Source organism: Myotis lucifugus, unplaced genomic scaffold (genome assembly GCF_000147115.1).
Source record: "Myotis lucifugus unplaced genomic scaffold, Myoluc2.0 scaffold_1251, whole genome shotgun sequence".
NCBI lineage: Eukaryota > Metazoa > Chordata > Mammalia > Chiroptera > Vespertilionidae > Myotis > Myotis lucifugus.
The window spans coordinates 57652-72510 of record NW_005872299.1 but is presented as its reverse complement, the minus strand read 5'-3'; the positions used below and the strand labels follow the sequence as shown (position 1 = coordinate 72510).

Genomic DNA, 14859 nt, shown 5'->3' with positions numbered 1-14859 from the left:
AGGGCCCAGCAACAGCTCTGGGGCTCTGCCTCCCTGAGCCCGCCTGCCTGGGCCCAGTGTTCTGGGGCTTCTTCCAGCAAAACTGCACCCTCTTGGCAGCTCTCCTTGCTCAGGCCGCCGGCCTGGCTGTGCTTTGTGGCTGAGATCCGTCCAGCCAGAGATGGCTGCTGCCCAGTGACAACAGTGGCAGGTCCGGGTGAGGCAGTGCCATGGCCCAGCAGCTCCTCGCCTCCTGCTGACTGACCCCCGAACTGGGTGGGCCTGAGAGAGGAGCAACTCTCTCTGCCCATGGCCCAGCCAGGGGGCCCCGCCTGCCCTTCCTGTGCCCGGGGATGAAGGGGTGCAGAGAGGGTCCCAAGGAGGGTCCCTCCAGGTGAGGATGCGGCTGCTCAGACCCCGTCTTCTCCATCCCCACACGTGGACCCTGGCCCCTGGTGGTCTCACCCAGGCCCCTGCCATCCCCGCAGATGCTGTGGCTGCTGTTCCTGAGCCTCCCAGGCCTGGGGGGCTCCGTGCCCTCGTTCCCAGGTGAATCCTGACTCCCTGTCCCCATCTTCTGCTCAGGCTGCCCAGGCCCCTCAGCGTCAACTCAGGGTGGGCCTCCTTGGTGGGTCCTCTGAGAGACTGAGTGCGAGGGGCCCTGCTGGGTCTCTGATGGCGTCCCCTGTGTTCCCAGGTCCCGGCTCAGGGACTCAGCAGGGTGGCCCCGTGGGCGCCCACAATGCCCCCACTGGGAGATGGCCTTGGCAGGTCAGCGTCCGACAGTACAATAAGGAGCTGGAGCTGTGGCAGCACCTCTGTGGGGGCTCCCTCATCCACCACCAGTGGGTGCTGACCGCAGCCCACTGCACCCAGCGGTGAGCCACGCAGCCTGAGGCCCCCTGGCAGGGGTGGGGGTGGGAAACACACAGAGGGCTGATGGGAGGGGGGCTGTGGGCAGGGCCCTGGCTCTCGGGGAGAGACACAGTTAGTGCAGCCCCAGCCCTGCTGCTGTGCCCAGATTGGCCCTGCCCCGGAGGCTCCTCTGAGAGGCTCCTGGTCCCTCTCCCCAGGGAGGACTGGGAGGCCTATGGCCTCAGGGTTCAAGTTGGGCAGCTGAGACTCTATGACCATGACACACTGACAACTGTGACTAAGATCGTCCGCCACCCCAAGTTCAACCAGAGCCTGTCAGCAGAGGGGGGCGCGGACGTGGCCCTGCTGAAACTGGAGGCCCCTGTGACGCTCTCTGAGCGCATCGGCCTGGTCCCCCTCCCACCTGCCTCGCTGAGGGTCCCTGAGAGGAAGATGTGCTGGGTGACCGGCTGGGGTTACAGCAGCCTAGGAGGTAAGGCTCAGGGACCCCGCTGGGTGTGTGGACACAGGGCAGCCCGCTGGGGGTGTGGACACAGGGCATCCCGGTGGGGGTGTGGCTGTGGCTTTGCTGACAACACTTTATTCTCGGCAATTTGGGGGAATCCTCCGCCTTTTTCTTGTGGCAAAATGTGCATAACATTATACATGACATTGGTCAGTGCGCGGTTCAGTGGCGTTCAGCACCTTCACCATGTTGTGCAGTCTCAGCACCACCATCTCCAGAACTTCTCCTCCTCACACACGAAGCCTGGTCTCCATGACACGGTCACTGCCCCTCCCCAGGCTCTGCCAACCACGGAGCTCCTGTCCTCTTCTATGCATTTACCTGTTCTGGACGTTTCATGTAAATGTGAATCATGCAACGTGTGGCTTCGTGTGTTTGCCTTCTTTCACGTAGCATGACGTTGCCAAGGCCCAGCTGTGCTGTAACCTGTGTCAGGACTGCATTGCTTTTTGTGGCCGAGGAACATCCCATGGGTGGAGGGAGCATTTTGTCCTCCTTCCTGAGTGACAGACCGTCTCAACCTTTTGGCTGTTGTGAGTCACGCTGCTCTGACCTGTGTGTTCAAGCACCACCAGGGAACCTGTTCTCAAGTCGTTAAAACATTTTTCAGTGGCCCTAACTGGTTTGGCTTAGTGGATAGAGCGTCGGCCTGTGGACTCAAGGGTCCCAAGTTCGATTCCGGTCAAGGGCATGTACCTTGGTTGTGGGCACATACCCAGTGGGGAGTGTGCAGGAGGCAGCTGATTGGTGTTTCTCTCTCATCGATGTTACTAACTCTCTATCCCTCTTCCTTCCTCTCTGTGAAAAATCAATAAAATATATTAAAAAAAAACAAAACAAAAAACAAAAACAAAAACATTTTTCAATGACAGTTTCTATTCAATATTATTTTGAATTAGTTTGAGGCGTACAGCATGGTGGTTAGACAATCATAGACTTTACAAAGTGTCGTTCCCCCCAATATTTCCATACCCACCGGGCACCATCCACAGCTGTGACCATATTATTGACTATAATCCCTAATCTGTACTTCACATTCTCTGTGACTGTTTGGTAGCTACCAATTTGTTTCTTTTAATCCTTCCTTTTCCTCCTCGGGCAACCACCAGTCTGTTCCCTGATCTATGAGCTTCTTTCTCTTTTGTTTGTTTGTTTGTTTGTTTTATTCTTTAGTTTCCACATATGGGTGAAATTATATGGTATTTGTCTTTCTGTGACTGGCTTATTTCACTTAGCATAATGGTAAGGTTTCTTTTTTATGGCTGAGTAATATTTCATTGTGCATACAGGATGGGGCAAAAGTAAGTTTATAGTTGTCCATATGGAAAATAATACAATAATTAATAAATAATAATACAAGAAGAAACTCTGTATTTTGCCTACTCATAACCGTAGCCTACTTTTGCTCCACCTTCTTTGTACCACCATGTTTTTATCACTTGTCTATTGATGGGCACTTGGGCTGCTTCCATATCTCGGCTATTGTACATACGCTGCAATGAACATAGGGGTGCATATGTTCTTTCCAATTATGTTTTGGGTTTCTTCAGATGTACATCCAGAAATGGAATTGTTGGGTCATAAGGCAGTTCCATTTTTAATTTTTTGAGGAACCTCCACTCTGCCTCCCACAGGGCTGCACCAGTCTATGTTCCCTCCAACTGCATGTGAGGGTTCCCTCTTGCCCACATCTTCACCAAATCTTGTTGCTTGTTGATGTATTGATGACAGCCATTCTGACAGGTGGGAGGTGATATCTCAGTGTGGTTTTAATTTGCATTTCTTTAATAATTAGTGACATTGGGCACCTTTTCATATGTCTGTTGGCTTTCTGTATGTCCTTCTTTTGCTATTTATATCTCATTTTCTACAATTTAATTTATTGTGGTGACATTGGTTAACAAGATTATAGAGGTTTTCAGTGTGCGGTTCTATGGTACATCATCTGTATCTTGCATTGTGTGCCCATCACCCAATGTCACATCTTCTGTCACCTGTATTTACCCTTTCCTCCCACCCCACCCCCTGTCCTCTGGTGACCACCATACTGTTATCTGTATCTATGAGTTTTGGTTTCTTTCTTTTTCTTGTTTGTTCATTGGCTGCTTTCAGTTTTATATTCCACATGTGAGCGAAATAGTATGGTTTTTAACTTTTTCTGTCTGACTTATTTAATATGCATGATATTCTCAAGATCCATCCATGTTGTCCTAAATGGCTGTATGTCATGTTTTCTGATGGCTGAGGAGTATTCCATTGTAAACATGTATCACACCTTTATCCAATCATCTCGCAAAGAACACTTCCGCTGTTTCCATCTTGGCCACTGTAAACAATACTGCAGTGAACGTAGTGGTGTATATATATATATATTTAAATATATTTTTATTGATTTCAGAGAGGAAGGGAGAGAGATAAAGAGATAGAAATATGAATGATGACAGAGAATCATTGATAGTCTGCCTCTTGCATGCCCCCTACTGGGGATCGAGTCTGCAACTCAGGCATGTGCCCTTGACCTGAATTGAACTCGGAACCCTTCATTCCCCAGGCTGACACTCTAGCTGCTGATCCAGACCAGCTGGGACAAAAGATAGTCTTGCTGGGTAAAGTAGTCTTGGTTGTAGATTCTTGCTCTTTATCACTTTAAATATTTCATGTCAATGTCTTCTGCCTGAAATGTTTCTGTTGAGAAATTGGTCTTATGGGGCCTCACTTGTCAGTAACTGTCTTTCTCTTACTGATTTTAGATTCTCTCTTGGTCTTTAACCTCTGCATTTTAAATTATAATGTGTCTTGGTGTGGGCCTCTTTGGGTTCATCTTGTTTGGGACTCTCTGTACTCCCTGGGCTTGTATGTTTTTTTCTTCACCAGGTTGGGGAAGTTTTAATAATTATTTCTTCAAATAGGTTCTCACCCCTTGCTCTCTCTCTCCTTCTGGTACCCATCCCTATGGTGCAAACGTTCTGCTTCATGTTGTCCCAGAGCATCGGTCGCCAAGCTTGTGGACCTCACAGACCACCAGTTGGTGACCGCTGTCCCAGAGGTCCCTTAAACTATCCTTATATAAAAAATCTTTTTTTCTTTTCGCTGCTCTGATTAGGTAATTTCTGCTACCTTGTCATTTAAATTGCTAATATCACTTTGTGCTTTATCTAACTGCTATTGATTCCTTTTAGTGTATTCATTTCAGATCTCTTATTTTCATTTCTGACTGTTTTCTCTTATGGTTTCTAGTCCTTTAGTTATGCTTACTGTCTCTCTATTGCAGTCCTCACTGAGCTCATCCACCTTCCACTACGTTACGTGAGCATCCCTAGGACCATTGTTTTGAACTCTGTATCTGGTACATGGCTTGTTTCCATGGCATTTAGTTCTTTTTCTAGGGATTTCTCCTGTTCTTTCATTTGGGGCATGCTTCTTTGTCTCCCCATTTTGGCCGTCTCTCTGTATTTGTTTCTCTGTGTTGGTAGATCTGCTATGTCCCCAGTTTTGGTAGTGTGGCTTTTTGGAGTACATGTCCTGTGGAGCTCAGTGGAGCAGTCTCCCTGATTCCCTAAGCTGGGTGCCCCAGGAATGTCCCTGGTGTGGGTTCTGTGAACCCTGCTGTTGTAGTTGAGTCGTGATTGTTGTTGGCCTATGGTAGGCAGGGTTGACCCTCAGGCTGACTGACTGAGTATTGACCTGATCACACTGTATGAGCTGCTGTGAGTAGGCTGACCCCATGAAGCAGAATTGGCCCCAGCAGGTCTGGTGCCTGCGGAGATCTCCCTTTGAGTGTGCCGCTTGTGGAGCTCATTGGGTTGTACTCTGCTGTGGGCTGGTTCTGGGGCCTCCAGGGAGGCACTGTGGTGCACGTCAATGCCAGACACTTCCTGTGACCAATCCTGGGCTGCCTGTTAGATGCTACGAAGTGCTCCACAGTTGGTGGCTCCCTCTGGTAGGCCTGGGTGCACATGGGAGGGGCCAAGCTGCATACTGAGGTGATTCCCAGCAATACCAAACCTGCGTCAGGACACAAAAGGCCCAAAGCACCCCAAAATCTGCCTCTGCCTGCCAGTTGCCATTAGGCTCAGCCACTGATAGAGCCTCCAGCTAAGCTAGGTGCCCCAGGTATGTCCCGTGTGTGGTGAGGTGAGCCCTGCTGTGGTAGTTGTGTTGCATGAGGTAGTTTCTCAATGAGTCACTGGGTTATGGTGAGTGATGTTCATCAGGTTGATACAGATTCAAACTCAGTGCCAGCGCTGGGTGTGACATCACTCAACAAAAGTCTCAGGGCACACCAAAGCCAGCCACCACCACCCAGCACCAACCACCCACCAGGGGTCTTCAAATCTTTGCAGTGGGGCAGGGTCTCAGGGTGTCATCAGTGTGAGGCCAGTAGAGTTCCTCAGGATCACACAGATTAGGATTTGGCAGTGAGGAGGGAGGGCTCTGCACAGTGGAGCTAGTCGGGTGCCTGGGGAAATGGCCCTCACCTCAGAGTCACACAACTCAGTCTCTCCTTGTGTGTCTCCAACAGCCCTGGAGTCTGCTCAGACCTCCTCCAGAGCTTCTGAGAAAGTCTGTGTGGGCCCAGGCTGGTTGCAGCTGGCAGACTCCCCTGCAGGGCATGGGCTTTGTCGGGTGAGCCAAGTTGCAGCCTGGAGTGGGCCGGGGGGAGGGGCACATTCATTCCCCCAGGCTGATGCCCTACGGAGGGGATGTTCAACTCAGGAAAGATGGCATCTGTGGGCATGTGGGAGAGGACTCAGCCTTGAATAATGGAAGCTGTCCCTCCAGTCCTCTCCCCAAAGTCATACAACCAATTTCTCCCTGTATGACTCCTGTCCACTCTGGGCTGCTGTCGGTCCACTGGAGCCCAGTCAGGTTGAGTACATGCCAATGAGATGTTTGCGCACTGGCCCTTCAAAAGGGCGTCCGGGTGCCTGGCAGTTTCCTGTCTCACTCTGGCAAGTGCAGTCCCCACGGATGTTCACAGCCAGATGTTGTGTAGCTCCTATTCCAGGCACTGGTGTTCCAGGCTGGGAGCTCAGGATGAGGTGGAGACCCCTCCCTTCTCAGAGGGGACCTTTGCAGCTGAGGTGTCCCTCCTAACTCTCAATGCAGCCTTTCTGTGTCTCCACCCTCCCTGTCCTTCTCCATGTGACTTCTTCCATGTGTCCTTAATGAGGAGACCTCTTTTCAGCCAGTCTTCAGTTGGTTATTCAGGTTGAGTGTCTATAATTTAGTTGTGATTCCGATTTGGTCCTGGGAGGAGGTGAGTGTCACTTCCACCTACTCTGTCTCCATCTTGGATCCCTGTTTTCAGTTCTTTGGGGTACAGACTAGGAGTGGAAGTTCTGGGCCATGTGCTAATTCTACATTTGGTTACTAGAGGGGGGATTTCCTGTTGAGCCTAAATGTGTGCATAACTGGGGTTTCATGATCAGATTCATGGACACTGAGGACACAAGTGTTTGCTCTGCCAGATGGAAAGGCCCTCCCGAGGCTCTGCCTGGGTCCTCCCCTCGCCCCGTGGGGGTGTGTGGACCTTGATCATCCTCCTGAGGATGAGCCAGTCTGGGAGGGAGAGGCAGGGCCTGTCGTGATCTCACAGTGCCCAGGTCCCTCAATCAGAATGAAACCCAACCCATCAGTGCAGGAGTGTTTCCTTCCTGCTGTGATGCATTTCTCTGGGATGAGCCCTCATCCCTTCCTTTTCAAGGAGAACAATCCTGGGATAACTCTCTCCTCAGTGCCCGTCCTCAGGCCTGTGGAGCCCAGACTGTGGCTGATGAAGTGCTGGGTCCTAGAACTGAATGGGTTAGTGGATGCTGGGAGCTCAGTCCCAGGCCAGGTGTAGCTGCTCTAGACCCAAGAGTCAGGGCCCAGAAGGACTGGAAACAGTACCTTGTTGTTGGGAAGGAACAGAAGCCTGGACCAGCCCTGGTTCTCAGCCAGTCCCTCCCCACAACTCCGCAGCTCTGGCCCTACCAGCTGCAGGAGGTGATGGTTCCCATTGTGGGGAACGAGGTCTGTAACCAGCGCTACCAGAACTCTTCCACCAACACTGGCCAGATCATCAAGGATGACATGCTGTGCGCTGGGAGTGAGGGCCAGGACTCCTGCCAGGTGAGCCCCACCTGCCCCGTCCTCTGTCCTCCGTCCCCTCCTGGCCCAGGGAATCGGGACTCAGAAGCTCCATGCAGGGGCCCGTGTGGAGATGTTCACTGAGTCCTGCCTCTCCCCACAGGGTGACTCCGGGGGCCCCCTGGTGTGCAGCTGGGAAGGCACCTGGGTCCAGGTAGGGATCGTGAGCTGGGGATACAGCTGTGGTCATCGCGACTTCCCTGGGGTGTATGCCCGGGTGATGAGCTTCATTTCTTGGATCCGGAAGTTTGTCCCTCCGCCCTCTGGATCCTAGATGAGGCCAGGCAGGGTTCCCATGATGGGGAGACCCTCAATCTTCCTTGCTGATACCCCTGTTTCATTCCCAATTCCAGCCTCATCCTTCCACCTCATCCTTCATCTCACCCTCCACGGTGTCAGGAGCCTCCTGCCCTTTGGGTCCCCTCCTGTCCTGACTTTAGGGTGGCAGACACAGGAGATGCTCCACAGGCGGGTGTCTCTCACAGTAGGGGGGCCAGGACAAGGGGTCTGGGCCCATGGCCCCCTGCTCACCCTCTGATTCCTATTAAACTTGGAAAAGCCAGCTCCAAGCTGTGGCTGAGATGGTGGCATGGACTCATCATGATGGTGACTGAGGGCGCAGTGGGGGCCTCCCTGAGAGTCCCCGGGTCCCAGGTCTCCGTGTTCGGGTGTGAGGAGGTTTCCAGGGCTCAGTTCCCTCTGATGGCATTTCTGGGAGCTCATGCGGGTTATGCTTGTCCCAGTGTCCCTCCCTCCACCCCTCCACTTCCTCTTCCTGTCTTCCTCCCCTACCTCCTTCTCCTGCTTCTTATTTTCTTTTTCTGCTCTTCTATGTTCTTCTCTCTCTCTTGTTTCATACTTGTTTCTTCTTACTTTTCTTCCCTCCTCCCCTCCCTCCCTCCCTTAATTATCCTTGATCACATGTGCCCAGCATGGACAAGGTCTCCGGGCCAAGGAGTCACTGAGTGGGTTCCTGGGCCCCTGGAACCCACAGGGAGGTGAGGACAGACATAACACAGCACCGCAGTGAGTGTGGGACACGGTGTGGAGGAGAGTGCTGAACACAGAGCTGGTGGTTCACAGGGCGTGTCCATCCAGCCTGGACCTGCCGGGAGGGTTTGACGGGGCTGATCTGCCAGGCCCAGCTCATGAAGCACCAGCGACGGTGGGCATTAGGGGGAGGGGCTCTGGGCAGAGGGACAGAGGAGGTGGGGACAGAGGTGGTGGGGACAGAGGAGGTAGGGACAGAGGAGGTGGGGACAGAAGCGTGAGCTTGGACGGGATTTGGGGGGTGGAGGACCATTCACAAAGTGAGCTTGAATGTTGGCTTGTTTGGTTTTCAACATCAGCATCTCAGTAACAGAGGATCATGAAAAACCCCATAAAACATGAAAGTGCTTCTTGTTAGATGGTTTGAGAGCCTCCAACTTCAGAGGCGTATTAGAGATTGAGAACCCCTGGTTAGGAACGTAAAAACCTGTCTGGAAAAAGGAAAACGTAGTATTTGTACATAAATATGTGAGAATTTTCTAGAATCAAAGAAAAATTGTGAACCTTCAGTGGAAAGTGCCCTGTGAAATTCAGCAGAATAAACACAAATAAATTCTACACCTAAACCCATTGTAGTGAAACTGCACAATGTCCACATGAAAAGCCCACAGAGACAAGTGAGAGTTTAACCTAAAGGAAGTGACGTCACACGCAGGGGATTGCTGATCAGCAACAGGAGGAGGAAGGAGACCCTGGAGCAATTCCTTGGAAGTGGTGAGGAAACATCACCATCAACATAAAATTTTATTCCCAGATAAACTTTCACGCAATATTGAAGAAAAAAGAGTGATATTACAAAACAGAAGACACAGAGTGTCTTATCACCTGCAGACACTCATTAACAGAACTATTTAAGGATTTATTCCGGGAAGAAGAAATACTAATTCGGAGGAATCGTGTGGGACACAGGAAACAAAGCAATAATGTAGAAAAACACACTGCATGCCATTCTCCAGACATCCCTGAGTGGCCATAAGCATTGTCGGGCCTCCTTCATAATCAGAGGAAAACTGAGGGAAATAAAGGACAGGCAGTGTCACACTCATCAGGTTGGAGAAAATGAAAAAGTGCAATAAATCCACATGTTTGCAAAGATGTTGAGAAATGAGCAACTCATATGTGGAATCTAAAACAAAACAAAACAAATGAACAAAAAAAAAACAGAAATAGACCCATAGATACAGAGAACAAGTGGGTGGTTGCCCAAGAGGAGAGGGTTGAAGGGTGGGTATAAAATTAATAAGGAAAAAGACACAAAGCTGTCATTATCTCTATACTTATGACATGGTGTGTATCTGCAAATAAATTTAAAAAAAGAAGAGGGGGCCCTGGCTGGTTTGGCTCAGTGGTTGAGGTGTCGGACCGCAGAGCGAAGAGGCCTGTGTTTGATTCCCAGTCAAGGGCATGTGCTTGGATTGCAGGTTTGATCCCTAGCCCCGGGTTGGGGTGCCTGCAGGAGGCAACCAATTGATATGCCTCTCACATTGATGCTTTTCTCTCTCCTCTCTCTACCCTTCCCTTTTACTCTCTCTAAAAATCAATGGAAAAAAAATACCCTCAGGTGAGGATTAACAAAAAAAGATAAGAAGAGGGGATGCTGAGATAGAGTGCACGTGGGCATTCAGGCCAGCAGCTGTGTGTGGCAGCGGGGGGGCGGGGGGCAGTGCCCTGCACTCCTGCTCTGAGCAGGAGTCCTTCTGGCCTCAGGCCGCCATTGGGGTCCCAGGGTGTTGGTCTGAGTGATAGGAATGGATGAACAGAGTGAGGGTGTGGCTGCGTGGAAATCAGGGTCAGGATCAAAGCCGGGGCCGTGATGAGGATGTCTGAGCCCTGATAGGGGAAGGCTGAGGGCAGGTGGGCAAAGGGCACAGCGTCTGTTACCTAACAGCCCCATTTTGCAACACTGCAGTGGAGGCTGGGCCAGCGAGGGCGGGGTGGGGGTGCTGAGGGGGCAGCAATGTGCCAGCGTCCACGGGTCCTCAGGTGTCACAATGGAGGTGTTGGACCCGGGCAAGGATGGCTCTTGGAGGCCCTCATTCATGTCACTGGCGGTCCCATTCGGGCCCCACCAACCACGGGACACCTGTGACCACACTGACAATGACACTGACCTCACTCACTCTGCCCGACGGCTCAGAGGGACACAGGCCTCAGCGCAGCTTTGTGTCCACAGGACGGCCTTGCTCCTCACCGGGGGCAGCGCCTGTGACCGGCTTCCAGGCACCCACTCCGCAGTGCCCGCCGGGGCTCTGACGATGACTCCCGAGTTCTGTGCGCTGCTCCCTGGAGCCTCTCCTGGTGGCTGTCCTCCCACAGCCAGGCCCTCTGTCCTAGACCCGGGGTGCCATCCTGTGACACCCAGGCTGTCGGGGCTCCACCTGCACCCTCCCCTCCTGCCTCCTGCTTGCTCTCCACTCTCCACTCTCCCTCCCCCGGGAGACCCAGGCCCCCTGGTCCCCACTGTGTTCTAATGGGTGGGCATCTTGACTGGCATCACTTGGGCTCCCTAGGCTGTGCCTGTTGGGCTCCTACTGCACAGGCCCCGCAGCTGGAGGTGCAGCCGCCTCCCTGTGGTTTCCCATGGAGCAGCGTCCAGCAGAGCGAAGATGCCTGGGTTTGATTCCCAGTCAAGGGCATGTGCTTGGGGCCAGGCAGCAGCGTCAAGCTCCAAGGCCCCTCCCAGAGTGGCCTCCTCAGGTCACACCTGGCTCCAGCTGCTGTGGGCTTGGCTCCCAGAAGCCACAGTCAGAGGCTCAGGAGCCTCCAGACAGGAATCAGGGGTCAGGAGCAGGAGGCCCCTGGGTCAGGGAGGGACAGGCCTGCATAACTTCCTGTCATCCATCTTCAGGTGCGGACAGCTGGGAGGGACATGGCCTTGGCGAGCTGGCCCCAGCTGGCCCAGCAGCAGGGCTGGCCCTTCCTTCCTGAAGGGACCTGTGGGAGGCTTGTCAACATCGGCCAGGATGCCGCTCTGAGGAGGTCACCGCTGAGGGCACATTGCATCCATGGCCAGGAAAGCGCGTCAGCTGCTGGCCCTGTTTCTGTCCCTCCAGGCGGCCAAGCCCGGTTCCCACGGGGAAGGGATATGGTGAGGGGCACAGACTGAGGCAGCCCGCAACGTGTCTCCCATGTGCCAGAGAAGAAAGGAGGAGTGGGGTTCCAGGAATGAGGGGGCAACAAGGGCACACCTGTAGGAGGGGCGCCAAGGTGAGGAGAGGTCATGGTCTCAGTGACTGTGCTGTGCAGCCAGCTGGTGCAGGGGGATCTCAGAAGAATGGATGCCCAGGTCACTGCACTAGCAGTTGCACCCAACTGTCCTAGCAGGGCCACTAGCTCCACCACGTCCAACCCCAGCGCCCACCCCGCCCCTGGAGGACAGAGGGAGAGGAAGAAGGGGTACCAAGCATAAGCCAGCCTTTGTGGCCTCCCCCCACTAGAGGGCGAGGGTGAGCCCCCAGAGAAGCTGGGAAGATAGTGTGGGTCCCTCCTGCAGAGTCCTCAGCATCTCTCAGCACCTGTCACTCTCCAGATGCCCAACATACCATAGGCCGCCTGCAGGTGCAGCTCAGGGCCCACACCCTGGAGTCCACAGAGGGGTCCCCTGGCTCAGCACTGAGCCCAGCCCAGAAGCTGCGCTTTTGTCCCCCAGCTCCCCTATAGCCATTCCCCCCAGAGCACCAGACATCCTGGGAGCCCTTTGATAGCAGAGCCGAGTCTCAGGTTCATCCCTGAACCCCAGGAGCGTGGGGGAGGGGCTGAGCACGGAGTGGGAACTCAGGTTTCACCCCCAAATGTGAACAAAAAACTGCCTAAGAGAGGGCACCCGGCTGAGAGGAAGCAGCCACCAGGGGGCGGAAGAGAGCAGAGGCTGTGGTTACTGCAGGGTCCCCACCCAGAGCACCCAGACTCTCCCCCAGACCCTGCTCCAGGTTTCCTCCTTAAATTTGATCCAATGTTGTACAAATTGTCAATTATAAAAACAGTCATTGGGATGTACAGTATAGCATAGGAAATATAACTAATAATATTGTAATAACTATGTATAGTGTCAGATGGGTACCAAACTTATGGGGGGCGAGGTGGATGATCCCTTAAGTTATAGGTTATATGAATGTCTAATAACTATGCTGTAGCTATGCTGTAGACCTGAGACTAATATAATGTTGTGTGTCAGCTGTAATGGAAGTATTTTAAATTGTTATTAAACAGAATGATAAATTTGATCATATATTTAATAAAATCTGGAATTTTAAAAAATCCTATTACTGCCCTAGCCAGCTTGGCTCAGTGGATACAGCGTTGGCCTGTGGACTGAAGGGTCCTGGGTTCGATTCTGGCCAGGGGCACATGCCTGGGTTGCTGACTCAATCCCCAGTGGGGGGTGTGCGGTAGGCAGCCGATCAGTGATTCTGTCTCATCATTGATGTTTCTATCTCTCTCTCCTTCTCCCTTCCTCTCTGAAATCAATAAAGAAATATATTTTTTTTAAAAAAAATTCTATTACTGTTAGAAATTAAATAAACAGAAAAAGTATGGAAAATAGAAACAATGCGCTATTTTGTGGTCCAGGTAGAGGCTGGCGCTGCCGGCTCCTCCATCCCAGGCAGCTCTGTGTCTGGCCCAGGAGACTGAAGAGAAACAGCCTCTGCTCCAGGGACAAAACCCCCACCCACTCAGGCTCCAGCCTCCCGGCCCAGGTGCCCCTCATCAGAGACTGGCTGCTGTGGGGCCCTGACCTCTCTGAGCCTGGGTGTTTCTGTCTCAGAATGAGGGATGATGTCTGCCCCTTGTGCTGTGGGAGGTTCAGTGAGCAGCACAGGTCCGGCCTGGTCAGGTGGAGGGAGGGAGACCAGGCTGCCATGATGGGAGAATGTCAGGGCGGCCTCCAGGTTCGGCAGGGTGATGCCCACGCCCCCCCAGCAGACAGGCTCTGCTTGAACTTGGAGCGGCAGGTGCTGGCCGTGATCATAGTCTCGGCTGCCGGACCTGGACCCTGTGTTTGGAAGCCCTGCCCCCATGAGGTGATGTCCTGCTGGGAGAATAGACAGATGATATGCTTTTGGAACAGGTGAGTCTGGAGAAGTGCATCGGGACAATGGGGCGCAGTGGGTGAATTTTGCTTCTCCGCTAACATTTGGAGATAGAAGGTAAGAACCTGCCAGGGATGTTCCTACAACTGCCGGGGTCTGGAGCCCAGGGCCCAGGGTGCCCATGGACCAAATGCCCCCTGATGGTCCCCTCTACCTACACCACCTGGGCCAAACCTCACACGGGCCAACGGCTAGGGGTTGAGAAAGGATAGGTGCCAGGGATGCTGGACCACACAGGACCCCAGGCACACACAGACCCAAAAAGACTGTGCGTTCAGGGTGTCTGGTTGGCGACCCCAATCCTGCCTTTGGTTGCTTTTCTTTATGCTTTCCCAGCGGCACACATTGCTCCGGAGTCACGCAGTGGGTTTTGACTTGTGTCCCTGGAGTCTGTTGATGTTGGTGAGACCCATGCTGACGCTGGGGACTGCTGCTGGCACGCCCCCTTGTGGCTCTGTAGCCGTCATTCCCGTACATCTTCCAGCACTGATGCTGGTGGAGCCTGCGCTTGCCACCAAGAATGACGGAGAATGAGCAACTGTGCCCAGATGCAATGGTGCCTGTGTCCTGGGGGCCCAGACCACAGCTTTCCCAGACCCTTGTCCATCCCACACTCAGCCCATGTGGGACCCTGAGTCATGCCCGTGTCGGGCCGCTGGCCACACATCTGCTGACTCCTGGGCCGGGGAACACTGGAGACCAGCCACACACAACTCTGGCGACTGCAGCAGGAAAGGGGTTTCAGGAAAGTGTGCTGGGTGCAGCTCCCACCCCCCAGGAAATGGGTCCATGTGGAGCCCTGTGGGTAGCTCAGCTGGTTAGAGCTGCGTCCCAATACACTAAGGGTGAGGGTTCAATCCCAATCAGAGCACTCGCAAGGATCAGCCAATGAGAGCATCAGTAAGTGGAACAACAGATCAATTTTCTCTCTCTCTCCTCCCACCCCCTTCTCTCTTTCTCCCCCCAACCCCTTCCCCTCTTTCTCTAAAATTAAAAAATAAAAAATATTTTTTTAAAGAAATAGATCCATATAGAGCCTGGCTCCTTTCCCCAGGCACAGAGAACCGGCATAGCGTCCCTTCAAAATCATGCCCACAGTCTTGGCAGATGGAATGGAGTCAAGGTCATCCTGGATCAGGGTGAGTCCTGAAAGCCATGGCTGGTGCCCTTCGAAGAAAAGAAAGAGAGGGGAAGGCCATGGGAGACAGAGGCAGAAACCGCAGTGAT

At 53.0% G+C, this 14859-nt stretch overlaps 1 protein-coding gene across 1 annotated transcript; it reads left to right on the top strand.

Moving 5' to 3' along the window:
- Window positions 1–467: 467 nt before the first annotated feature.
- Window positions 468–7766, top strand: LOC102437683 (mastin-like). Its single transcript, XM_023748285.1, has 5 exons — window positions 468–528; window positions 677–857; window positions 1053–1327; window positions 7287–7474; window positions 7596–7766. Exons 1-5 carry the CDS (start codon window positions 468–470, stop codon window positions 7764–7766), a joined length of 876 nt encoding a protein of 291 aa, XP_023604053.1.
- The last annotated feature ends 7093 nt before the right edge of the window (window positions 7767–14859 follow it).